Source organism: Gopherus evgoodei, chromosome 24, assembly GCF_007399415.2.
Source record: "Gopherus evgoodei ecotype Sinaloan lineage chromosome 24, rGopEvg1_v1.p, whole genome shotgun sequence".
Taxonomy (NCBI): domain Eukaryota; kingdom Metazoa; phylum Chordata; order Testudines; family Testudinidae; genus Gopherus; species Gopherus evgoodei.
Window position 1 is genome coordinate 1,803,851 of NC_044345.1, and position 24,520 is coordinate 1,828,370.

The 24,520-nt window shown below is 68.7% G+C and overlaps 2 protein-coding genes across 7 annotated transcripts; both read left to right on the forward strand.

Moving 5' to 3' along the window:
- Window positions 1–2,643: 2,643 nt before the first annotated feature.
- Window positions 2,644–24,473, forward strand: DENND4B (DENN domain containing 4B). Of its 6 annotated transcripts, none has more exons than XM_030541958.1 (28): window positions 2,644–2,693; window positions 7,623–7,941; window positions 8,166–8,418; window positions 8,562–8,631; window positions 9,511–9,680; window positions 10,345–10,586; window positions 10,740–10,806; window positions 11,518–11,576; window positions 11,779–11,923; window positions 12,010–12,185; window positions 12,475–12,575; window positions 12,656–12,871; window positions 12,945–13,090; window positions 15,565–15,704; window positions 15,778–15,901; window positions 16,859–17,065; window positions 17,259–17,387; window positions 17,503–17,653; window positions 17,894–18,061; window positions 18,207–18,667; window positions 19,207–19,329; window positions 19,895–20,070; window positions 20,593–20,743; window positions 21,708–21,953; window positions 22,049–22,154; window positions 22,243–22,408; window positions 22,707–22,771; window positions 23,209–24,473. In XM_030541958.1, exons 2-28 carry the CDS (start codon window positions 7,643–7,645, stop codon window positions 23,352–23,354), a joined length of 4,503 nt encoding a protein of 1,500 aa, XP_030397818.1. In that variant the 5' UTR covers window positions 2,644–2,693; window positions 7,623–7,642; the 3' UTR covers window positions 23,355–24,473. The 6 variants fall into 6 exon arrangements, with proteins under 6 accessions (XP_030397818.1, XP_030397819.1, XP_030397816.1 ...); XM_030541959.1 differs by lacking the exon at window positions 2,644–2,693 and adding an exon at window positions 2,750–2,806; XM_030541956.1 differs by lacking the exon at window positions 2,644–2,693 and adding an exon at window positions 3,230–4,007.
- Window positions 4,014–7,645, forward strand: LOC115639330. The gene is made up of 2 exons (XM_030541962.1): window positions 4,014–5,057; window positions 5,094–7,645. The coding sequence occupies exons 1-2, from the start codon at window positions 4,981–4,983 to the stop codon at window positions 5,953–5,955; spliced, it is 939 nt and encodes a 312-aa protein (XP_030397822.1). The 5' UTR covers window positions 4,014–4,980; the 3' UTR covers window positions 5,956–7,645.
- Window positions 24,474–24,520: the final 47 nt, after the last annotated feature.

A 24,520-nucleotide genomic window follows, 5' to 3' on the forward strand; every position in this document is an offset into this window, starting at 1 on the left:
TCTGGGCCTGGGCCTTGGGGTTTGGTTTTGTTTTTGCTAATCATAATGTTTAAAGACAAAATTGATCCCCCGTCTTTTCCTGCTCAGCTGTGTGTACCCCGTCCCCTGCCGAGCCGTGTGTAGGGGGGGCCGTGCCCAGGGGTGGGGGAGGACAGGGCTATGTATAAAGCACTTGTAACTTTGAATCCTTGTCTGTTGTGAGGTCACGTCCTGCATCTGTGTTGGGGGGGCCCTTCGGGGGGAGCAGATGCCGTGGGGCTGAGAGAGGTGGGGGCCCCAGACCTCTGTGGTCCCCGACAGACCCCTTGCTATGGAGGAGAAAGACAGAGTGATTTATTATTATTATTTTTTAAATATATTCTATGTTAATTAACAGTGTTGCATTGATTTGGGGGGATTTTGTGAGGCGATTGGGGGGGCAGTGGGTCCGGCGAAGTGAGGTCCCCCCCCACTCACATCCCTCCAAGCCTGGGCCCAGGTTGGGGGGACCTTGAGCAGGCGGTCGCGTCCCTGCTGGGCTGGGCAGCCTGAGCAGCGGGGGTGTCTCTGGAGGCAGTTGGTGGTTTAGGGACACCCAGAGCAGGCGGTCGTGTGTGTGTGTGTGTGTGTGTGTGTAACCTGCTGCCTGTTAATGTCATTGCGTGACCCCTGGTTCTTGTGTTCCGTGAAGGGGTAAATAACACTTCCCTAGTCACTTTCTGCAGCCCAGCCATGATTTTATAGACCTGTCATGTTCCCCCCTTTGCTGTCTCTTTTCCAAACTTTTCCCAGTCTCTCTGTCCTCTCTTCACCAGGAAGCTGTTCCAGCCCCCTAAGCATTTTTGTTGTCCTTCTCTGTACTTTGCAATTATAGCATGATTTTTGGAGAGGAGGCGACCAGACCTGCAGGCCATATTCAAATGTGGGTGTCTCCTGGGTTTATAGAGTGGCATTGTACTCTGGGTTATCAGCCAGTCCTTTTCACAGCATGAGCTTCCCTGCCTGCACTGCACACGGAGTGGATGTTTTCAGAGAACTGTCCACCATGACTCCACGGTCTCTTGCTTGAGCGCTAACAGCTAACTTAGACTCCATCAGTTTGGAGGTATAGCTGGGATAGTGTTTTCCAAGGGCCATCACTTTGCATTTGTCAGTGTTGAATTTCCTCTGCCGTTTGGTCGCCCCTCGGCCAGTTCTGGGAGCGCTTCCCAATCAGCTTTGGGCGAAACTAGCTCAAGTCATTTAGTATCGTCTGCAAACGTTGCCAGCTCCCTGTTTATCCCTTTTTCCAGATCACTTGGAACAGGGCTGGTCCCAATACAGACCCGTGGGGGCCCTGCTGTTTCTCTCTGTCCAGGAGCACAGGACAGATCCTGGGCGTGATCCAGCCGGGTGCTGCAGTCCCTTGCCCCCCACCCCGGGTCACCTCACTAGGTTCTGCCCATCGTCTGCATTTCTACAGCAGCTGCTTCACCCGTTTCCCTGGCCCTGGAACCCTGAGTGATCCCTGCCCCGGCCTGGCTGCCTCAGCCCCACTCCCCACTGCTGGGCTAGGCAGCAGGAGGCTCCTGGTCCCTGCCCGCCCTACACACACACGCACGCGCACGCGCGTGCGCGCACGCGCGCCTTGGCCCAGGCAATCCCGGCACTGGCTGCTCCTGGTCACTGGACATTTTCTTGCCATTAATTTCAGCCTGTTGCTACCCCCCCTGCTGCCTGCAAACCCTTTTGGCTCATAGCCTGGCCTTGCTGTGCAAAGCTCCCTGCGGGGGAGGCCCCAAAGAGGGGAGGCCTGGACTTCCCCCCTCCCCGGGTCTACAGAACCGGTGTTATGGCCCCAGCTTTGGACCAGTGTCCAGGAGCCTCCCTTCAGCGAGTCAGCCCCAGTCCCCTGGGATCCCCTTCTTCCTCCAGCAAAGCCCCTTGGCCTTACTGCCTCTTCCACGCCCCACCCTGCAGCTGCCATTGCACTCCTGTCTAGAAGCTGCAGAATAACCCCAGTGGCTGGTGAGAGTGGTTACCGGTGGCCCACAGGTGCCAGAGGGGGAATTTTCTGTAAATATTTTATATGAAGACTGCGTGTGCCTCAGTTTCCCCCACATGCTGCATTGTCAGCTAGAGGGGGTGGGAAAGGCAATGCAGGTGGGGCTGGTGACGGTTGTCTGGGGTCTGGACCCCCTGTCACTGGAGAGGCCATGAAGCCAATCACCGGGACGTTGGCTACCTGCCAACCAACGCCCAGGGCTGGCCCCCGTCGGCTGGAAGCCCCCAGGTTTGATCGTCTGGGGGACACAGGAGCGAGGAGGGGCCCGGTGGGCCTGGGCCCTTGAACAAAGCAGCTGGGGAGTCATGGCGGGGCTGGGCCCTGGCTGGCGGGGCCAGGCTGCGACTTTCCTCTCTGGTGCTGCCCAGCGGGAACGCACGAGTCACGGTGAACGCACGAGTCATGGTGAGCACACGAGTCACGGTGAACGCACGAGTCACGGTGAGCTACAGGTGCCGTCGGGCGAGGAGCCCGCATCTCCTCCGCTGCTGCCCCCACCCCCGGCCGGGGCCCGGGACGGGGCTGCGGGACCCAGGCGTCCGGGGGCCGGGCTCGCCCGCTGCAGCGCGTCCTCCGGGCCGCCAGGGGTCGGTGCGGGCCGGGCCTGGGCGGGGCGGGGCCGGGCGGCGATGGCGGGAGCCGGGTAGCGGGGCCCGGGGGCCGAGCGCAGGTAGGGGGCGGGGCGAGCCCTGGCCCTGCCTCTGCCCCTCCCCCTCGGGACCCCCGGACCCCCGGACCCCCCCGCGGACCGGCCCGCAGCCTCCGCCCGCTCCCGGGGGGCAGGTAGGGCCCGAGCGCCGGTCTGCGGGGGGGCCGGGTGTGGGGGGGGCAGACCCGGCGGGCCGGGGGGGACAGGTGGGGGCGGCCCGGATGGGGGCGATGGGGTGCGGGCAGGCAGGCCGGATGTGGGGGGTGGGGGGCAGGCCGGGGGGGGGGCCAGGTGGGGGCGGGCCGGATGTGGGGGGCGGGCGGGGGGGCCGGGGGGGGCCAGGTGGGGGCGGGCCGGATGTGGGGGGTGGGGGGCGGCCGCGGTGGGGCCAGGTGGGGCGCGGGCCGGATGTGGGGGGTGGGGGGCGGCCGGGGTGGGGCCAGGTGGGGGCGGGCGAGTGACTGGGTTGTTCCAGGAGCCGCTCACATGTTTGGGTTTCTTTAAAGACCAGCTCCCGCCCCCCGCCCGCCCGCCGCGATGCGGTGCCCCAAGGGGGGACACAGAGCTCACTGCCCCCCCGGCCCCGCGGCAGGGGCTGCCCCATTGCTCGGCTGGGAGCTGCCAGCCCTGCGGTCCGGGGGGGCAGTGCCTGGGGGCTCCGTCTGTGCAGCTGTGGGGCCGGCGCAGCCAGGCTTTTGGCCTCAAGCGAGGAGCTCTGTCCCTGCACAGAGTGGGGGGGCTCCCAGGGACTCCCCCAAACTCAGCGACTGGGCCAGATCCAGCCCAGTACGGGGCAGGCCCTGAAAACGGGCGAGGGGTCTGGCTGGCAGCCTGGGCTGGCCCCACCATGCTGGTGCCAGGGCCCGGCCCCTGCAGCCCTTGCCCTGCTTGGGTGGCCCCCCCCGCACAGGCGGGCTCTGAAGGGCTGCGGTGGGGCCGTTAGATGGAGACACGCCTGGACCCCAGCCCTTCTCTGCTGGCCCGGGCCTGGTTCCGCTGGCCCAGCCCTGCCGCGGCTGCCCCCAGGAGGGCAGCACAGAAACGGGCCCTGGGTGGCTTTGGGGGGCCGCCCCGCCCCACCCCTCACTCTTGGCTTCCTCATTCTGAGTTCTGCTTTGGCCGAGCAGCTGCCTCCTGCCCTGGTCGCGATTGCGGCCAAGAATGGAAAGTCCCACTCTCCCTGCCTGGCCTGCAGGGAGGCTGGCCGCCCCTGCCACTGCCCCTGCCCGTGGCCCCTGCCCGCGGCGGACGGGGTCCGGCAGGTCCCTCCGGAGCAGCGAGGAGGTGGTGGTGTAACGCTCCGCCAGAGCAAAGGTGTCTGCATCTGCAGAGCAGGTACAGCCCGGCCGGGGGGCAGCTCCTTGAGGCCCTGAAGGGCCTCCTGCTTGGGGGAGAGGGGGTGTGCTGTCCCTGCACCCGGGCTAGTTAGCAATGGCTGCGGTGTCCTTGCTCTGCCTGGTAGACCCCACTCCCCTCCCAGGGCCGGGATAGAACCCAGGAGTCCTGGCTCCTAGCCCCCTTGCTCTGACTCTACACCCACTCTTCTCCCAGAGCAAGGAGCCAAACCCAAGGGACAGTGGGGTGAAGGCACCTGCTGTCCGTGGCCCCTGGGCTCGCCTAGCTGTGGGGCAGGGTGTCCCCGAAGTGGCAGGTGCCAGGCAGGCTGGGCAGTCGCGCGCTCAGGGCCGGGGAGCTGAGCACTCTGCATTATTTCGGCTGCGCTGGCAGCAGATCAGAGGTAACTACGTCTGTGCAGCTCCCAGCACCGTGGGAGGCCTTGGCTCTGGCTGACCCGGCTCCGGGCTGTCCCCACGCCGCCCTCGGCCTGTCTGGTGCGTCTGCCCTGGGGCTGTGAGCGCTGGGCCACAGGCAGCGTGGGTTAGCCGGCACACCTCATGCCTTGGGCAGGCCTCGCCTTTGCTGTCCCCTGGGGTGGGTGCAGGGTCCTGCTAGGGAGGCCTGGGGGCCGAGTGAGGCAGGTCAGCAGGGCCCCTCCTGTGGGGCTCGGTGCTTGGACCAGCACACCCCAGCGTGTAGCGCGTGGGGGGCTCCCCACTGAGGGGGGTCGAGATGACCTGCCAGGCTAGCTGGGGGTGGGATGGAGGTTGAGCCACAGGCTGTGGGGGTAGATTGGGGGGGCAGCAGGGGCAATTTCTCCACAGCCCGTGTTAGGTTACAGGAAGCTAAATTAGGAGCCTCCTGTGTCTCTTCCTGCCACAGCATGGGGGATCACATGGACCGGGGCTAAATATAGCGCGGGTGGTACCTTGGCAGTGCCTGTCACTGGGGGGCCAGGGCAGGCTGGTCCATGTCATGCAGCAGTAAGGGCATGGGGGGTTCCAAGGGGGACAGTGTAACACCCCCCTGCCCAGCTGCATGGGAGAGCTGGGAATACGCTCTTCTTGGGGGGCAGTTGTGTCCCACTCCTTTGCCACGTGCCCAGGGCGGAGGGGCGGGATCTAGACTAGCAGCAGGGTACCCCTGGCGTGGGCTGGGGGCAGCTGTGCCCCAGAGAGGGAGATGGGGGGCAGGAGCCCCTGGGGAAGTTGGAACAAGTGATGTGCTCCCCACGCTGGAGGAGCATCTCTTCCCTTGGGCTGGGCTGGGCCGGGCCCGAGAGGCACATTCATGGCCCTTTGCTGGTGAGCCCCAACATGCTCCCGGCTCCTCTCCGGGTCACCCTTGGGGTGGGGGGGTCCCTGTTGGGCCCCATGCCTCCCTCGCCATGGTAACTGTGCTGCAGGAGCTGGGTTGGGTTAGCTTTTTGGCTGTGCCGTGTCAGGGGGCTGCCCAGTCTGCCAGCCCCCTGACGGGAGGTGATGGCCGCAGTGCCAGGGTGCCCCTGTTACAGGGAGAGAATGAAGTATTGTGCACAGGGCGCTGGCTCCACTGGCCTGGCATGACCCTGCTGGGGGCATGCGGAGCAGCTGGGAGACCTGGCTGGTTGGGGGCTGTGCCAGGGGTCGGCTTGATTTGCCCAAAGGACGCTGTGGCCAGGATCCCAGGAATTGCCAGAGCAAATCAGGCCAGGGGCCCAGCCAGCCAAGTTTTCTGCCCTCCGCATCCCTCCTCCCCCGGGGCTAGTACCAGCTGCCACATAGGTGGGACCAGGAGTCCCTGGTTTGGGGTACCCTGCCCAGGAAGGGTGTTTTCCGCTGAGCAGGTCTCGAGCCCTCAAAAACTGCTCTCCATTGAGTGCCGTCCCCCTAGGAGCCATTCCTGGACCCTGCCCCGCTCTGGGCCTCGCTGGGACCTTGTGGTGGAGAGTTCCGCTGGCTGCTAGTGTGTGATGTGAAATTGGGCTCCCCTCTCTGGGTTTTAAGTGTGTGTGTTCCGGTGCTGGTCCGTGGCAGGGGGCAATGGGAGCATCTCCTCGGCAGAGGCTCCCGTCTCCGGACAGTCCTGCCCATTCCCAGATGGGGACCAGTGTCCAGGGGTGGGCGCCCAATCAATTTGCAGTGTGACCCGGGCCTCTCGGTTCTCCTCCATCTTCGTCCGTAACCCCCCATCCCGCCCCCATCCCTGGTCCTGCACCTGCATCCGCCGTGACTAACCCTATTCACCCTGTGCCATCAGCAGAAACGTGCCCTGGCACCTTCAGCCTCTTCCTTCCCCTTTTGGGTCCTTCCCTGGGAACATCCTGCCTGCCTCAAAGGGTCTGTGACTTTCCCCCTGCCGGGGGTGCTGCCTTGTTGGGGGCCGAGCAGCTGGCCGGGGCAGGGCTCCTGAGTGGGAAGCATGTGTCAGGAGGTGGGGGAAGGGAGGCTGGGGCTGCCCCAGGTCCTGGGCAGAGCCTGTCTGGAGTCCTGGAAGTGTCTGAGAAACCAGGAGTGCTGTGGGGATCCCGGGGGGGGGGGATCCCCCTGATTTTCCAGCAACTGACTTGATGTCAGAGCTGGCCCGGGCCTGAGCAGGAAACAGGAAGCTGCCTCCCTCCCTTCCGGCACTTTCGCTCTGTCAGCTCAGCCCGGTGGGTCGTGCCCCCCAGGTTCCCTGGGTTCTCACTGACTCTGCGCTGAAATCAATCCAGCTCGGACCTGGGGGCAGCTCCTACCCTGCCCCATATTCCCCCCAAACAGCCCCGTCTCCTTCCTTCCCTGCCCCAAACAGCCCACCCACCCCTCCCTGCCCCATATTCCCCCAAACAGCCCACCCACCCCCTCCCTGCCCATATTCCCCCAAACAGCCCCGTCTCCTTCCTTCCCTACAGCCCCCCCAAACAGCCCTTGCCCCCATGCTCCCTGTGACACCCCCCCAGTGCTCCCACTCCTTCCCCCGGGGAGGGGAGCAGGAACAGCAGCTCCCATTGGCTGCTGGCAGCCTGGTTTCCATGATGTCACCATACAGAGAGTTCTGGCCTGGAAACCGCAGCTCCCATTGGCCACGCTGGGCCCAGCCACTGTGACATCACCTTGTGGGTCTGTTGTATGGGCTGATCCCTGGGATCCAGGTGCCTTCCCCCCCATGGCGCCGTCCCACCTGACCTCTTCTGCCCCAGCACCATCGCCCCGACCTCTTTCCCCCCCGTGGTGGCCCCTCACCTCTTCGCCCCCCTTGGCGCCGTCCCATCTGACCTCTTCTGCCCCACCGCTGTCCCACCCGACCTCTTCCCCCCCCGTGGCGCCGTCCCCCCCATGGCGCCATCGCTTCTGACCTCTTCTGCCCCAGCACCGTCCCCCTCGACTTCTCCCCCCCCGTGGTGGCCTGCCTCATCCCCCCTTGTGGCACCTTCCCCTCCCATGGTGGCCCCCCTCCATGGCGCCGTCCCACCTGACCTCTTCCCCCCCCCCCGGTGCCATCCCCCCCACGGCCTCTTCCCTTCCCCCATGGCGCTGTCCCACCCGACCTCTTCCCCCTACCATGGCGCCATCCTCCTTGGCCTCACCCTGTGGCACTCTCCATCCTGGCCCTACCCTGCTCCCCAGTGATGCCCCCCTGCTCCGTCCCCAGATGCCGTGAGCCCCGCCGCCATGGCGGAGGAGAAGCCACCGCAGCTCGTCGATTACTTTGTGGTGGCTGGCTTGACCGACTCCTCCAGGGCCTTGGAAGAGGAGAGCCAGCAGCCCCGGCCAGCCCGGCCCAGCGAGCCCATCACCGACGTGGCCGTGGTCATCCGCTCGCAGGGCGAGGAGGTGCCCCAGGGCTTCACCTGCATCGAGAGCAGCACGGCCGGCCACCCCGTGGACCTGAATGCTGGCCTCCTCAACAGCCCCCAGATGTACCTCTGCTACAAGCGGGGCCGTGGCAAGCCGCCCCTCATCGAGCTGGGGTGGGCATGGGGCTGGGAGTCCCGCCCCCTCCCCAGGGCTCCCCCCTCCTGCTGGGCTGGGCCCCTCTGTTCCCCTCCCCAGGGCTGGGCAGGGCTCCTCCCCTCCCCCCTCCTGCCTGCTGGGCCCCCCTGTTCCCCTCCCCAGGGCTGGGCAAGCCGCTGTGGGTGTGGGGTGTCTCTCCCCACTCAGCCCGGCCTGCTTAGCCCCTTCCATCCCCCCGCAGGGTGCACTGTGAGGGGAAGGACCGCCTGAAGCCGGGCTACGAGATCATCCGCACGACGCCCTACAGCCGCTCTGCCAACCTGAGTTCGGGCACCGCCGGGCACCAGCGCACCTTCCTCACCTACCGCCGGGCCGCCGAGTCCCAGGGCCACAACACCCTGGGCATCACCGACATCTGCCTGGTTGTGCCCAGCAAGGGGGAGAACACGCCTCACACCTTCTGCCGGGTGGACAGGAACCTCAACGCCGGCATGGTGGGTCCTGGTGGCCCCTGGCTCTGGGCAGGGAGTGCTGGGTTCCTCGGGCTGGTGCTGGCTCTTTCTCCCCGGAGGTGGAGGGGCGGGTCCCTCTGCCCCGTGCCACAGCCCCACTGACCTGCTCTGCTCTGTCCTCGCAGTGGGGCCCGGCTGTGTTCCTGTGCTACAAGATGGCGATGTCCAAAGCCAACACCCTGGTCTATGAAGCAGGTAAAGCCCCCGCTGCCCCCTGAGCCTGGGGGGAGGAGAGACCTGGCCCCCGCTGCCCCTTGAGCCTGGGGGGAGGGGAGACCTGGCCCCCGCTGCCCCTTGAGCCTGGGGGGAGGAGAGACCTGGCCCCCGCTGCCCCCTGAGCCTGGGGGGGAGGAGAGACCTGGCCCCCGCTGCCCCCTGAGCCTGGGGGGAGGAGAGACCTGGCCCCCGCTGCCCCCTGAGCCTGGGGGGAGGAGAGACCTGGCCCCCGCTGCCCCCTGAGCCTGGGGGGAGGAGAGACCTGGCCCCCGCTGCCCCCTGAGCCTGGGGGAGGAGAGACCTGGCCCCCGCTGCCCCCTGAGCCTGGGGGGAGGGGAGACCGGGCCCCCCGCTGCCCCCTGAGCCTGGGGGGAGGGGAGACCGGGCCCCCGCTGCCCCCTGAGCCTGGGGGGAGGAGAGACCTGGCCCCCGCTGCCCCCTGAGCCTGGGGGGGGGGAGACCTGGCCCCCGCTGCCCCCTGAGCCTGGGGGGAGGGGAGACCTGGCCCCCGCTGCCCCCTGAGCCTGGGGGGAGGAGAGACCTGGCCCCCGCTGCCCCCTGAGCCTGGGGGGAGGAGAGACCTGGCCCCCGCTGCCCCCTGAGCCTGGGGGGAGGGGAGACCTGGCCCCCGCTGCCCCCTGAGCCTGGGGGGAGGGGAGACCTGGCCCCCGCTGCCCCCTGAGCCTGGGGGGAGGAGAGACCTGGCCCCCGCTGCCCTCTGAGCGTGGGGGAAGGGAGACCTGGCCTCCAGCCCTGGGCTCGCCCCCAGCTCTGCCAGGGCCCCTCACTCCCGCCCCGCAGTCCCTGCCAGCCCAGCCCCCGCCCCAGACGCTCTGCCTGACGGGCGGCTCTCTGCAGGTCTCTTGAGCCGCTATCCTGAGCAGGACAGTGAGTCGTTCCCGCTGCCCGACTCGGTGCCTGTCTTCTGCCTGCCCATGGGGGCCACCATCGAGAGCTGGCCCCTCAACACCAAGTACCAGCTGCCCGTCTTCTCCACCTTCGTGCTGACGGGGGCTTCGGGGGACAAGGTAGGAGGGTCTGGAGGGGGCGGGGCGGTACTGAGGGAGGGGGCTGGGCCATCCCGGGGTGGGGTCTCTGGGATCTGGAACGGGGTGAACAGCCCAGAATCGGGGGGCCTGCCTGGCTCCAGGGCAGAAGCCGCAGGCTCCCTATGTGGAGGCACCCCCTGCTGGCAGGTGAGCGAAGGTGCTGCTTATCCTGCCCCGATCTCCCCTCCATGGCCCGGGCCCCCCTGCCCTGTCTTCTCCCCTCACAACTGGGACCCCCTGCCCCGTCATCCCCTCCCCCAGTGACTGGGCCCCCTGCCCCATCTCCTCACCCATGACCAGGCCTCCTGCAGCATTGTCTCCCACTCCCCAAGTGGTGCTGGAGCATTCTTTACAATGAGGATGCTGAAAGCCAGTGGTGCTCACCCAACACTTTTTACCTCACCCCCATTACTCCTGGCTGTGTCTTCCCCTCCCCCCCCAAGCTGAGGCCAGGAGTGGGGTCATGGCCCTGGTGGGAGGGGCCGTGGAACACGGACAGAGGTAAGGGGCCAAGGCTGGGACCCCGCGTGTGGGGTGGGAAGCGGAGCCCTAGGCGTGGGTCCTGCAGCTGGGGGACCCTGCACAAAACCTGAGGGGGCAGTTCCCACGCCTGTGCCCTCCAGTGACTGGGCCCCCCTACCAGGTGTACGGCGCTGCCATCCAGTTCCATGAGGCCTACCCACGGGAGCGGCTGTCAGAGAAGCAGAGCCTGCGGCTGGGCCTGCTCAGCGTGGTCGACCGGCGCCCCATCGCCAGCAAGTCGGTGCAGACTCGCCGCAGCATCTGCGTCCTGTCGCACTGGCCCCTCTTCGACGTCTTTCGCAAGTTCCTCATGTTCATCTATCGCTACTCCATCTCGGGGCCCCACGTGCTGCCCCTGGAGACGTGAGCGCCGGGCCGCTGGGGGGTGGGGAAGTGCCCTGGGGTCGGCCATCCCAGGGTGGATCTGTAGGGGAGGGACGGGGGGTAGAAGGAACCCCCCCCGGGAAAGGGGCTGTGGAGTCCCCACCCCCTTCTGACGGGCTCCTCTCCCCCCAGGCACATCTCCCACTTCATGCACAACGTCCCCTTCCCGTCTCCACAGCGACCGCGCATCCTGGTGCAGGTGAGTGGCCCCTGCCTGTTGGTGCTGTCCCCCCGCCCCGGGCAGCTGCTCTTCTGCTGGGGCTGCCCGACCCCCCAATCCTCCTTTTCCCTGCTCTGGCGACTCATTTGGCCTTGAGCTGATGTTTTGGGTCAGTGATTCCCAGCCTAAGTCTATGAGAGCCCGAGGCTCCTGTGAGCACCCCCTTCCCTGGCCCCTGGGCTTCCCCGCAGGGCTGCCCTTGCATCCCCTCATCCCTGCCCCAGGACTGCCTCCCGCATTCCCCTTCCCTGGTCCCTGGGCTTCACCCCAGGGCTGTCCCCTGCTTCCCCCCATCTCTGCCCCAGGGCTGCCCTTGCATCCCCCCATCCCTGCCCCTGGACTGCCCCCCGCATTCCCCTTCCCTGGCCTTCGCCCCAGGGCTGTCCCTCGCTTCCCCCCATCTCTGCCCCAGGGCTGTCCCCTGCTTCTCCCCTTCCCTGGCCCTTGGCTGCCCCCCACTTCCCCCATTCCTGCCCCAGGGCTGCCCCCCACATTCCCCTTCCCTGGCCCCTGGGCTGCCCCCGACTTCCCCCATCCCTGCCCCAGGGCTGCCCCCCACATTCCCCTTCCCTGGCCCCTGGGCTTTGCCCCAGGGCTGCCCCCCGCATCCCCCCACCACTTCCACGGGGCTGCCCCCTGCCTGCCTGGGTGGGGAAACTGACCACGCCATCAATCTCGTCTCTCCCCCAGATGTCTCCCTACGATAACCTGCTGCTGTGCCAGCCTGTGTCCTCCCCACTGCCACTCAGGTACAGTCCCGGGGGTGTGGTCGGGGTAGCGTGGGGGGGGTTGGCGCCTTGGAGGGACGATCAGGGGCCCAGGGTCCCATTGATGATGTGGGGGGGACGGGACAGACAGTGCCCCCTTTGGCCGTGGCTGCGTTGTGGGTGGGGGAGGAGGGGGTTCCGTGCTGTCTGGATGCTACATCCTCCCTCCCCCCCGGCCCCACAGCGGAGCCAGCTTCCTGACCCTGCTGCAGAACCTGGGCCCCGAGAATGCCGTGATGCTGTTGCTGGCCGTGCTGACCGAGCAGAAGCTGCTGATCCACTCGCTGCGCCCTGACGTGCTGACCAGTGTGAGCGAGGCGCTCGTCTCCGTGAGTCCGGCCCCTGGGCGGGGGTGGGGGGCAGTGGGGCCCGCCCCCTCAGCTCGCTGACTCCTCTCTCCCTGCCCTGCCCACAGATGATCTTCCCACTGCGCTGGCAGTGCCCCTACATCCCGCTGTGCCCGCTGACGCTGGCAGATGTGCTGTGCGCCCCAGTACCCTTCATCGTCGGCATCCACTCCAGCTACTTCGACCTGCACGACCCGCCCCGTGATGTCATATGTGTCGACCTCGACACCAACACCATCTTCCTGTGAGTTCCCCTGAGCTCGGCCCCGGCCCCGGCTCCAGCCGCCGCGTCTATATTCCTGGGCCTGTCCTTGGGTGGAACCCCGGTGTCCTGGCTGAGTTCCCGCCAGGCCCTTGGCCCTCCCCAACGCGGCTCTCGCAGCTCCGTGCGACGAGGCGTCCGTCCGCCCTCGCTCCAGCCCAGAAGCAGCTGCATCTCGGCGCTGGGCTGGGCTGGGCGAGCGGGGGGCTGGGGCAGTCCAGCAGGAGTGAGGGCAGCCCAGCTTTGTGTTCCTCTCTGTCTCCCCTGCCAGGAGCGAGGAGAGGAAGCTGCTGTCGCCCCGCACGCTGCCCCGCCGGCCCTGCAAGGTGCTGCAGGCTTCACTGCTCACCCACTTCCAGCAGCTGGATGAGAGTGAGTGGGGAGCTGGGGGGGGAGTTCTGGGGGGGCGGGGAGCCCGGAGGGGGCCGTGCTAACCCTGCCACTCCCCCCAGTGTACAACAAGCCGGTGGAGGAGGCGTCGCTGGAGTTCCTGCTCACTGATTATGACCTGGTGTACGGGCGGCGCAAGCAGCTGGAGCTGGAGATCCAGGCCTCCTTCCTGCGGTTCATGGCCTGCGTGCTGAAGGGATATCGCTCCTTCCTGCTGCCCATCACCCGGGCGCCCTGCGACACCACCCACGACTCCAGCAGCCTCTTCTCCCTGCAGGGTGAGGGGGGCCGACCGGGGGGAGGCGGGGGGGGTTGAGCTCCCGAGTGACCTCCTTCCCCTGTCCCCCCCAGGTTTCCTCAAGTCCCGGGACCGCGCCTACCACAAGTTCTACGGGCAGCTGCTGCGCACGCAGCTCTTCACGCAGTTCATCCATGAGTGCTCCTTCGTCAGCGACCGGCACGCCTGCCTGGAGTTCTTCGACACCTGTGTGGACAAGGTGACGCCCTGCCCCTAGCAACGCCACGCCCAATGGCTCGCTCCTAGCGACACCCTACCCCGGCACCCCTAGCAACGCCCTGCCCCTAGCGATGTGTGCCCCTAGCGACGCCCTGCCCAATGGCTCGCTCCTAGCGACACCCTACCCCGGCACCCCTAGCAACACCCTGCCCCTAGCGATGCGTGCCCCTAGCGACGCCCTGCCCAATGGCTCGCTCCTAGCGACACCCTACCCCGGCACCCCAGCAACGCCCTGCCCCTAGCGATGCGTGCCCCTAGCGACGCCCTGCCCAATGGCTCGCTCCTAGCGACACCCTGCCCCGGCACCCCTAGCAACGCCCAGCCCCTAGCGATGCGTGCCCCTAGCGACGCCCTGCCCAATGGCTCGCTCCTAGCGACGCCCTGCCCCGGCACCCCTAGCAACGCCCTGCCCCTAGCGACGCCACGCCCAATGGCTCACTGCTAGCGACACCCTGCCCCGGCACCCCTAGCAACGCCCTGCCCCTAGCGATGCCCCGCCCAATGGCTCGCTCCTAGCGACACCCTGCCCCGGCACCCCTAGCAACGCCCTGCCCCTAGCGACGCCCCACCCAATGGCTCGCTCCTAGCAACACCCTGCCCCGGCACCCCTAGCAACGCCCAGCCCCTAGCGACGCCCTGCCTAATGGCTCGCTCCTAGCGACACCCTGCCCCGGCACCCCTAGCAACGCCCTGCCCCTAGCGACGCCATGCCCAATGGCTCACTGCTAGTGACACCCTGCCCCGGCACCCCTAGCAACGCCCTGCCCCTAGTGATGCGTGCCCCTAGCGATGCCCCGCCCAATGGCTCGCTCCTAGCGACATCCTGCCCCGGCACCCCTAGCAACGCCCTGCCCCTAGCGACGCCCCACCCAATGGCTCGCTCCTAGCGACACCCTGTCCCGGCACCCCTAGCAACGCCCTGCCCCTAGCGACGCCCCACCCAATGGCTCGCTCCTAGCGACACCCTGCCCTGGCACCCCTAGCAACGCCCCGCCGCTACTGATGCGTGCCCCTAGCAACGCCCCCACCTAAAGTCTCGCCCCTAGCGACGCCCTGCCCCGGCACCCCTAGCAACGCCCCGTCCCTAGTGATGCGTGCCCCTAGCAACGCCCCCACTCAATGCCTCACCTCTAGCGACACCCTGCCCCGGCACCCCTGGCAATGCCCTGCTCCTAGCCATGCATGCCCCTAGCAACGCCCCGCCCAATGCCTCACCCCTAATGACACCCTGACCCGGCACCCCTAGCGACACCCTGCCCCTAGCGACATCCTGCCCCTAGCGACACCCTGCCCAGGCACCCCTAGCAACGCCCTGCCCCTAGCGATGCGTGGCCCGGCACCCCTAGCAATGCCCCGCCCCTAGCGACACCCTGCCCCGGCACCCCTAGCAACGCCCTGCCCCTAGCGATGCGTGCCTCTAGCAGCGCCCCTACCCAATGCCTCGCCTCTAGCGATACCCTCCCCGGCACCCCTAGCAACGCCCTGCCCCTAGCAACACCCTGCCCCGGCACCCCTAGCAACGCCCTGCCCCTAGCAACACCCTGCCCCGGCACCCTTAGCAATGCCCCACCCCTAGCGATGCGTGACCCTAGCAACGTCCCCACCCAATACCTTGCCCCTAGCGACACCCTGCCCCAGCACCCCTAATATCCTGCCCCTACCCCAACACCCCGCCCTTAGCAACTCTCTGCCCCTGGCAACCCTAGCAACCCCACCCCTAGTGACATCGCACCCCTAGCAGTGCCTCGCCCCTAGCAACACCTCACCCAATGCCTCGCCCTTAGCAACACCCTGCTCCAGACACCCCTAGCAACGCCCCACCCAATGCCTCGCCCCTAGCAACACTCTGCTCCTGGCACCCCGAGTGACGCCCCACCCAATGCCTCACCCCTAGCAACGCGCAGCCCCAGCACCCCTAATGCCCTGCCCCTGTCCCAACACTGCGCCCCTAGCAGCGTCTCACCCCTAGCAACACCTCAGCCAGTGCCTTGCCCCTAGCAACACCCTGCCCCTGGCACCCCTAGCAATGCCCCACCCCAGCAGTGCCTTGCCCCTGCTCCTGACACCTGCCCTAAGCAACATGCTGCCCCTAACACCCCAGCAATGCCCCGCCCCTGCCCCCGATGCCCCTAACTCCCTGCCCCTGCCTCCTGATGACACCTCACCCCTCTCCGATGCCCCCTGCAGTGCCCCACCCCTCCACCCAAGGGCTGTCCCCACAACTTGCTCAGCCACAGATCCTGCTCATCCCTCAGGCCCCATCTCAAGGGGCTGGGGGGCCTGGACCTGCCGCTCCTGTGACTGGACTGGGCGGGGGCTCAGGCTGCTCCCGGACCAGGACCAGTGTCGGCGGGGGGCAGACCCAGACGGTCCTGTCAGGGGCAGGAAGCTCCCAGCCAGAGGGTGTTCCCGGGGACATGCCGGCCCCTGCCCGAGCTGCCCTTCCCTCCCCAGGTGCAGGTGGATCTGGAGAAGGCTGAGGACACGCCCCTGATGGAGTTGGACGACTCGCACGGCAGTGAGCACACGGTCTTCATCATGCCCCCCGAGGAGCCCCTGGGCCCCGATGGCACTGAGCTGCCCGCGTTGTACTGGTGAGACACCCGCACAGCTCCCTGCCCCCCCCATCCCCAGCTGCCCCCTGACACCCCCTCTGCTCCCCCACAGCTACGACAGCTTCCCCCTGCTGCGGGCCGAGCTCTTCGAGCGCCCCCGGGACCAGCTGGCGGTTCCCCTGTGCCAGCCCAAGAGCAGCACCCCCACCAGCCCCGCGCCGCGCAGGACCAAGCAGGTGACACCCTAGGCTCACTGGGCAGCGAGTGGGCCGGATTCAGCCTTGTCCTGGGCGGAGCTGGGGGGTGCCAGCCCTGGGTGGGTGGGGGAGGCCTGTCCTGGGCGGAGCTGGGGGGGTGCCAGCCCTGGGTGGGTGGGGGAGGCCTGTCCTGGGCGGAGCTGGGGGGTGCCAGCCCTAGGTGGGTGGGGGAGGCCTGTCCTGGGCGGAGCTGGGGGGTGCCAGGCCCTGGGTGGGTGGGGGAGGCCTGTCCTGGGCGGAGCTGGGGGGTGCCAGGCCCTGGGTGGGTGGAGGAGGCCTGTCCTGGGCGGAGCTGGGGGGGTGCCAGCCCTGGGTGGGTGGGGGAGGCCTGTCCTGGGCGGAGCTGGGGGGGGCCAGGCCCTGGGGTGGGTGGAGGAGGCCTGTCCTGGGCGGAGCTGGGGGGGTGCCAGCCCTGGGTGGGTGGGGGAGGCCTGTCCTGGGCGGAGCTGGGGGGTGCCAGGCCCTGGGTGGGTGGAGGAGGCCTGTCCTGGGCGGAGCTGGGGGGTGCCAGGCCCTGGGTGGGTGGGGGAGGCCTGTCCTGGGCGGAGCTGGGGGGGTGCCAGCCCTGGGTGGGTGGGGGAGGCCTGGCCTGGGGGGAGCTGGGGGGTGCCAGGCCCTGGGTGGGTGGAGGAGGCCTGTCCTGGGCGGAGCTGGGGGGGTGCCAGCCCTGGGTGGGTGGGGGAGGCCTGTCCTGGGCAGAGCTGGGGGGGTGCCAGCCCTGGGTGGGTGGGGGAGGCCTGTCCTGGGTGGAGCTGGGGGGTGCCAGGCCCTGGGTGGGTGGGGGAGGCCTGTCCTGGGCGGAGCTGGGGGGGTGCTAGCCCTGGGTGGGTGGGGGAGGCCTGTCCTGAGGGGAGCTGGGGGGGTGCCAGCCCTGGGTGGGTGGGGGAGGCCTGGCCTGGGCGGAGCTGGCCCCCCCTGACCCAGCTGCTCCCCCAGGAGATGAAGGTGGCGCAGCGGGTGGCACAGAAGTACTCGTCCGTGCCCGACATGTGGGCCCGGTGCCTGCTGGGACACTGCTACGGGCTGTGGTTCATCTACTTGCCCACCTACGTGCGGGCCGCCCCCTCCAAGGTGCGGGCGCTGCAGACGGCCTACGAGGTGCTGAAGGAGATGGAGAGCAGGAAGGTGGTACTGCCGGACGAGGTGGGACCCCCACTTCCCCCCCAGTGCTCCCATGGCCCCTTCCCTGGCGCCACCCCCATGGGGCCGGGTGTGCTTCTAGCACCAGCCCCCCCGCCCTGTCCACGTGTCCCAGCAGCACTCCCCGGCTGACTGCATCTGTCGGCCCCTGGGTTCCCCCACCCCTTCACCGTGCCCTGTGCTTCCTGCCCCCCAGGTCTGCTACCGCAGCCTCATGCAGCTGTGTGGGCAGTATGGCGAGCCAGTGCTCTCCGTCCGCGTCCTGCTGGAGATGAAACGGGCCGGCATCGTGCCCAACACCGTCACCTACGGCTACTACAACAAGGTATCGGCCTCGGCAAGGGCTGGGGTGAGCCAGGCAGTGTCTGCTGCCGGCAGTGGACCTGGGGGAGCCCCATCTCCCCGGTAACCATGGCCCTGGGGGGCTCGTTCTATTGCAGGCCGTGCTGGAGAGCAAGTGGCCCTCGGGCACGCAGGGCGGGCGGCTGCGCTGGGCCAAGCTGCGCAACGTGGTGCTGGGCACTGCCCAGTTCCGGCAGCCCCTGCGGCAGCGGCAGCTGGAGAGCGAGGCCCGGGGCGGCTCCTTGCCAGGTGCGTGTGGGGTGGGGCCGGCCGGGCCCGTGGGGCGGGGGGCTAGAGGGGCCGGCCGGGCCCGTGGGGCGGGGGGGTAGAGGGGCAGAGTCCATGGGGCAGGGGCAGAGGGGCTGGGCCCGTGGGGTGGGGGTAGAGGGGCCGGCCGGGCTCGAGGGGCAGGGGTAGAGGGGCCGGCCAGGCCCATGGGGCAGGGGTAGAGGAGCGGGGCCAGCAGCCCATGTTCTCTGTCCCCCCCAGGCTGTGCAGAGAACCAGGGCGCCCAGCCCCGCCCCAGCCTCCAGCGCCACCCCACGTGGGCTGGGCACAGCCTGCGCGAGCCCTCGCCCGGCCGCCAGCTGGCGAAGAGCGGCAGCGGCACCTTCCCCCGCAGCGAAACGTCCGTGGTGGAGGCCGGCGTGGCCCGGAGTGAGTCGCATCACCGCCAGCGGGATGGGGAGGGGAGATAGAAGCTGGGCGCAGGGCTCACCGGGCTTGGGGCATGTGCTGGGGTTAGGAACCGGGAGGGACCCGGCTCTGCCCCCCCCCGGTAACTCTTTCCCCCATCCCGCAGTGATCAAGGCCCTGGGGGTGCTGGAGCCTGGCAGCGACGCGTTAGTCGCCCTCCCGCCCGGCCTGCGCCAGCTCCTGGATGGGCCCGGCAGCTCGGAGGACGGGAGCCTGTCGGATGTCAGCTTCCAGACGGACGAGAGCGACCGGCCGGCCCTGGACAGTGCCGAGGTGCAGCTGAGCCTGGGGCCAGGCGCCCAGGGCCCCAAGCCGGGCCGGCGCGACGAGAACCACAACACCCTGGGGGGGACGCCGCGCCGGGGGCTGGCCGCCAAGCTGCAGCAGCTGCTATCCCCAGCCAAGCGCCCCTCCCTGCGCCACACCGCCAGCGTGGAGCAATCCAGCGCCCGGCAGGACGCCAGCTCCCTGCGCCGGGCCTCAGAGCAGACAGAGCCCCCGCCGCGCAAGAGCCCCCTGGAGAGCCTGCTGCACCCACACGAGCGCCCCGACTCCACTGCCTCGGAGGTAGGGGCTGGGAACCGTCTCCACTGCTCCAGGGGGGCATTGCTGCTGGGCTGGGACCTGCCCCCCAGTGCTCCTTGGCAGGGGTCAGACTGGAGGGGACTCCCCACTGCTCCTGGGTGGGGGTTGGACTGAAGGGGACCTGCCCCCCACTTCTCCTGGGTGGGGGTCGGACTGGGGGGGACTCTCCATTGCTCCTGGGCTGGGAACTGCCCCCCACTGCTCCTGGGCGGGGGTTGGACTGGAGAGGACCTGCCCCCAACTTCTGCTGGGCGGGGGTCGGACTGGGGGGGACTCTCCATTACTGCTGGGCTGGGACCTGCCCCCCAATGCTCCTGGGCGGGGGTCAGACTGGGGGGGACCCCCCACTGCTCCGGGGCTGGGGTCTCAGCTGGAGCTGGGGGTTTGCACTTCTGGAACTGGCAGGGACCTGGTGCCTCCGCGTGAGCTGCTGGGCCGGGTAGGAGCAGCGTCAGCGTCTCCGGGAGGGGGTCCCGCTGAGCTGGGGGGTCCTGCAGGGCTCACGTCACATCTCCCCCCAGAGCTCCGTCTCCATGGGCAGCGAGTTTGACCTGTCGGACACGTCACTCGGCAGCTTTAGCCTGCGCAAGTCGTCGGACCTGCTGCCCGAAGCTGTGGCTGGGTCAGAGCTGCCCCCCGTGGAGGTGAGCCCCCCTCCCCAAACCTGCCGCAGGCCTGAGCTGGGACCCACCTGGGGCCGTCTGCGCTGGGTAGGAGTCCCGTAGCCACAGGGCTGGGGGGCGGTGAGGGGCTCTGACAGCGACCCCCATGGCCCGGAGAGGGGAGGCAGCGACCGTGGGGCTGAGCTGGGGGGGGGGGGCAGGAGTGTAGGATGGGACTGAGCCAAGTCCCCTGTCCCCTGGGGAAAACTGGGGGGGCAGGAGTGTGGGCGGGAGCTGAGCCAAATCCCCTGCCCCCTGGGGAGAGCTGGAGGGGGCAGGAGTGCGGGGTGGGGCTGAGCCGGGTCCCCTGCCCCCTGGGGAGAGCTGGAGGGGGCAGGAGTGCGGGGTGGGGCTGAGCCGGGTCCCCTGCCCCCTGCGGAGAGCTGGAGGGGGCAGGAGTGCGGGGTGGGGCTGAGCCGGGTCCCCTGCCCCCTGGGGAGAGCTGGAGGGGGCAGGAGTGTGGGGTGGGGCTGAGCTGAGTCCCCCCCCCGGGGAGAGCTGAGGGGGCAGGAATGTGGGGTGGGGCTGAGCCGGGTCCCCCCCCCAGATCCGGCTCTCCAGCTGCTCGCGGTGCCACGCGTGCGGCTCGCTGGTGCACGACGAGGAGGTGATGGCCGGCTGGACGCCCGACGACTCCAACCTCAACACCACTTGCCCCTTCTGCACCCGCCCCTTCGTGCCCTTGCTCAGCATCGAGATCCAGGACTTCCAGCAGCCCCCCAGGTGAGACCCGCCCTCGGGGGACCCACTGCTGCCCCCTCGCCCGCATTAGGGAACCGCCCTGCAGCTCTCCTGCCCTCGGGGGGACCCACTGCTGCCCCCTCGCCCGCATTAGGGAACCGCCCTGCAGCTCTCCTGCCCTCGGGGGGACCCACTGCTGCCCCCTCGCCCGCATTAGGGAACCGCCCTGCAGCTCTCCTGCCCTCGGGGGGACCCACTGCTGCCCCCCCGCCCGCATTAGGGAACCGCCCTGCCGCTCTCCTGTCTTCGGGGGGACCCACTGCTGCCCCCCTGCACGCATTAGGGAACCTCATTCAGGGGTATGGAACCTGTCTCCTTCTGGGAGCTCACCGTCCCCCCCGACGGTCGTTGTCATGGGAACCGTTGGGTGGCGAACACCTGTGGGTGGGGCTGGCTGATGGGGGGCAGCTGTTAAGGGGGCGTGTTCCCTCACCCCCCCCCCGGCATGGGGGCTGGTCCTGAGCAACCCAGCAGTAACCTGCTCCCTCCCCACTCCCTCCGCAGCCCCTCGGAGTCTCCCCAGAGCCGCGGGGAGCAGCCGCCCGCTGGCCGAGGCCCGGTGCTCAGCGACCGTTTCCAGTGCCTGGCTCTGGATGAGGCCGAGCCGGAGCCGGGGATCCCCCCGTCCCTCTGCAACGGCTGCACAGACTCCTCGGTACGGATCCCCCCGCCCCCCAGGCCTGAGACCCACCCCCAGCAGCTGAGCAAGGCTCCCTCCAGAGCCAGCCAGGAGGGGGCGCTGTGGGCACGGTTTCCAGAGCCCCACGGTCCTGACGCCACCAGGCCAGTGCCCAAGGGATACTTGCCCCTGCCTAAGCAGAGGGCTGGGGCTGCGGGTCAGGAGTGAGGGGCAGTGCTAGGCAGGGGCTGCGGGTCGGGAGTGAGGGGCAGCAGTGGGCGGGGGCTGCGGGTCGGGAGTGAGGGGCAGCGCTAGGCAGGGGCTGTGGGTTGGGAGTGAGGGGCGCAGGCAGCAGTGGGCGGGGGCTGCGGGTCGGGAGTGAGGGGCAGCGGTGGGCGGGGGCTGCGGGTCGGGAGTGAGGGGCAGCGCTGGACGGGGGGCTGCGGGTCGGGAGTGAGGGGCGCAGGCAGCAGTGGGCGGGGGCTGCGGGTCGGGAGTGAGGGGCGCGGGCAGCGCTGGGCGGGGGCTGCGGGTCGGGAGTGAGGGGCGCGGGCAGCGCTGGGCGGGGGCTGCGGGTCGGGAGTGAGGGGCGCGGGCAGCGCTGGACGGGGGGCTCTGGGTCGGGAGTGAGGGGCAGCAGTGGGCGAGGGCTGCAGGTCGGGAGTGAGGGGCAGCAGTGGGCGGGGGCTGCAGGTCGGGAGTGAGGGGCGCAGGCAGCACTGGACGGGGGGCTGCGGGTCGGGCGTGAGGGGCAGCAGTGGGCGGGGGCTGCAGGTCACGAGTGAGGGGTGCAGGCAGCGCTGGACAGGGGGCTGGGGGTCGGGAGTGAGGGGCGCAGGCAGCGCTGGACGGGGGGCTGGAGGTCGGGAGTGAGGGGTGCAGGCAGCGCTGGATGGGGGCTGCGGGTTGGGAGTGAGGGGCAGGGGCTGAGCGGCAGAGCAGGGGCCAGGGCCCTGCCCGGTCTGTGGGCCCTGAGCTCAGCCCTTCTCCCTCCCCGCAGGCGCCCAGGGGCCCTGCCCCGCGCTCGGAGCTGGTGACCTTCGCCTACCTGAGCCCCCTGGTGCTGCGCAAGGAGCTGGAGAGCCTGCTGGAGAATGAGGGCAGCGACTTCCTGGCCCAGCCAGAGCTGGTGGACAGCCATCCCATAATATACTGGAACCTGGTCTGGTATTTCCGGCGCCTGGGCCTGCCCAGCAACCTGCTGCAGCTGGTGCCGGTCTCCCAGCACCTCCGGCCCACGCCCCAGGTACAGGGCCTGCTGGTAGGGGGAAGAGCACCAGCCAGGGGCTGGGGGGTCCCCCCTGGTTCTGATCCACACTCCCCCCAACGTCTCTCTTGCAGGCCCAGGCCCCCGAGGGCCCCCCGGTTTGCGTGCGCCTGCTCTGGGATGTCCTGACCCCAGACCCCGACAGCTGCCCCCCCCTCTATGTGCTCTGGAGGGTCCACAGTGAGTAGCGGAGGCGGTGCCCGTGGGCCAGCACGGGGGGCCTGAGGGAGGAACAGCCGGTTTGGTGACCCCCACTCTCTCCCCACAGGGAACAGCACTGCCCGGCCTCAGTCCTGGCGGTACCCCAGCAGCCCCTTCTCGCTGGCATTCCTGGAGGCCGTGCTGAGCCACGTGGGGCTGGGCGAGATACATAAGGCCATCGCCCTCTTCCTACAGACCCTGGCCGCGGAGCCCAGCCCCCCGCACCTGCAGAGGTACCGCCCCGGCCCTGGCCCTGGCCCCGGCCCCACCCCTGGCTCCGCCCCCTACTCCTGGCTCCCCCTCCTGCCCCCCCCGGCTCCACTCCCTGCAGAAGTACCACCCCTGGCTCCACCCCCGGCTCCACTCCCTGCAGAGGTACCACCCTCCAGCCCCCGATTCCGCCCCCTGCGCAGAAGTATGCTCCCTGCCCCCCAGCTCTGCTCCTTGTCCACAACTCCGTCCCCCCATGCTCACTCACTCTCCACTCTGTCTCCCCCTACTCAGGGTCATTCTCTCTCCTTCCTCCCGTAGGAGCGTTTACCGGGAGATCCTCTTCCTCATGCTGGCCGCGCTGGGCAGGGACCATGTCGACATTGGTATGGGGCTGGGGGGGCACTGGAAAGAACAGGGACAGAGAGGAGCCTGCGGCCAGGCCTATTTTGGGGTGGGCGGGGATACTGGGCTGGCCGGGCCCATTGGTGGTGGTGGGGATACTGGGCTGGCCGGGCCCATTGGTGGCGGGGGGGTGTACTGGGCCAGCTGGGCCAATTGGTGGTGGTGGGGATATCGGGCTGGCTGGGCCCATTGGGGGTGGGGGTGGGGATATCGGGCTGGCCGGGCCCATTGGTTTTGTTGGGGATATCGGGCCGGCCGGGCCCACTGTCTGCAGGGAGGGATATGGGGCCAGCTGGGCGCATTGATCTGAGCCAGTTGCAGGGGGGCTGCCATGCTCGCTCGGCCTGCGGAGGGGCTGGGGGTCGGCTGCAGGCCGGGTCCCAGGCCCCTTAGCGCCTCATCCCCATCTCCCCCGCAGCCGCCTTCGATAAGAAGTACAAAGCCGCCTACGCCAAGGTTGCCAGCAGCCTGGGCAAAGAAGAGCTGAGCAGGCAGCGGGCGCAGCCGCCCAGCTCCAAGGCCATCGACTGCCGCCGGAGCTTCGGTGCCACGCTGGAGTGCTAGGGCCGGGCCGCTGGGGGCAGGGCCCAGGACCTCTCCCCCCAGGAAAGAATTCGGGGACTGAACCGGGTCTTGTGGGGGGAGCGAGTGGTTCCATGGTGGGTGGGGCAGGCAGGGCGTAGCTGATACCAAACCATGCACCCCCTCCCCACCAGACTTCTTCTGGGAGTCGGGGGGCCGCGCTTGATGCCCTCTGAGCTGAGGCAGAGTCAGGTGAGACTGGGAGAGCCCCTAGTGCCCCCTGGCACGTCAGCCAGCCCTGCCCCTGGGAGGCGTCTCTACGCTGGGCCCCACCCTTCGGGCTGGGCAGAGAAGCGGGGCAGCTGCTGCCCAGGCATAGGGCAGAGAAGTGGGGGGGCTGGTCAGGCAGGGTGGAGATCCTGCTCTGGGCATAGCCCACCCAGCCCCTCCTGTGCCGACTGGAGTGGGGCCTTTGGTGGCCCTGCTGTTGGCAGCTCTCAGCGGCTGCCCTGTGCTGCAGGGATGGGATGGGCCCCAGGAACCACGGGTATGTCTGGGGGCATCAGCACTGCTCAGCCCGGCCAGGCGGCTCCCCCCAGGCCCCGGTGCTGTTTGGGGCCTGGCAGGACACGCGGATGGACGGGTGGGCGTCCGTCCAGCCCGCGGCTTCTGCCTCCTCAGAGCGCTCTCTTTTTTTGGACCCTGTCCCGGGGGGTCCCCCAGGGGCAGTTGGTGATGGTTTTTTTTTTAGTGTCTGTGTTAATATATTTTGTAATTTATTTATTCTCCCCGCGGCCGCCGTTAGCTTGTGCTGTAACTGCTGTACTGGTGCCATGCGCACTGGGCCTCACGGCCCCCCCAGTGTCTCCTGCTAGAGCAGGCGGGGGACACCCTGGGCTGCCGTGGGGCTGGGTCGCTGCGCCTTGCCCTGCTCCCCAGCTCACTCTGTCCTGCACTGGAAGCTGTTTCTCTCCCCACTTGTGGTTGGGAAGGGGGCAGTATGGGGCACTAAGGGGGACATGTGGGGGCTCCCCATGCTCTGGTACCTGCGCCCCCCTTGCTCTGGGGCTCACACTGTGCAATATGCCGTCACCCCTCCCCTCCCCCTTTGTTTCGTTTGGGTTTTTGTTGGGTCTGTAAATAAAACCGCTTCAGTATTTTCTCTGCCTGGTGGTGTGTGTGTATGGGGGGGTTGCATGGCTGCAGCC

Excerpts from the sequence above, each read along its gene's own strand:
- DENND4B (XM_030541958.1), top strand. The coding sequence starts at position 7,643 with ATGGCGGAGGAGAAGCCACCGCAGCTCGTCGATTACTTTGTGGTGGCT. Across the intron at positions 17,388-17,502 it reads CCTACGGCTACTACAACAAG|GCCGTGCTGGAGAGCAAGTG; the intron begins GTATCGGCCTCG and ends GTTCTATTGCAG. Across the intron at positions 20,071-20,592 it reads GACTTCCAGCAGCCCCCCAG|CCCCTCGGAGTCTCCCCAGA; the intron begins GTGAGACCCGCC and ends CTCCCTCCGCAG.
- LOC115639330 (XM_030541962.1), top strand. The coding sequence starts at position 4,981 with ATGTCATGCAGCAGTAAGGGCATGGGGGGTTCCAAGGGGGACAGTGTA. Across the intron at positions 5,058-5,093 it reads TGCCCAGCTGCATGGGAGAG|CACTCCTTTGCCACGTGCCC; the intron begins CTGGGAATACGC and ends GCAGTTGTGTCC.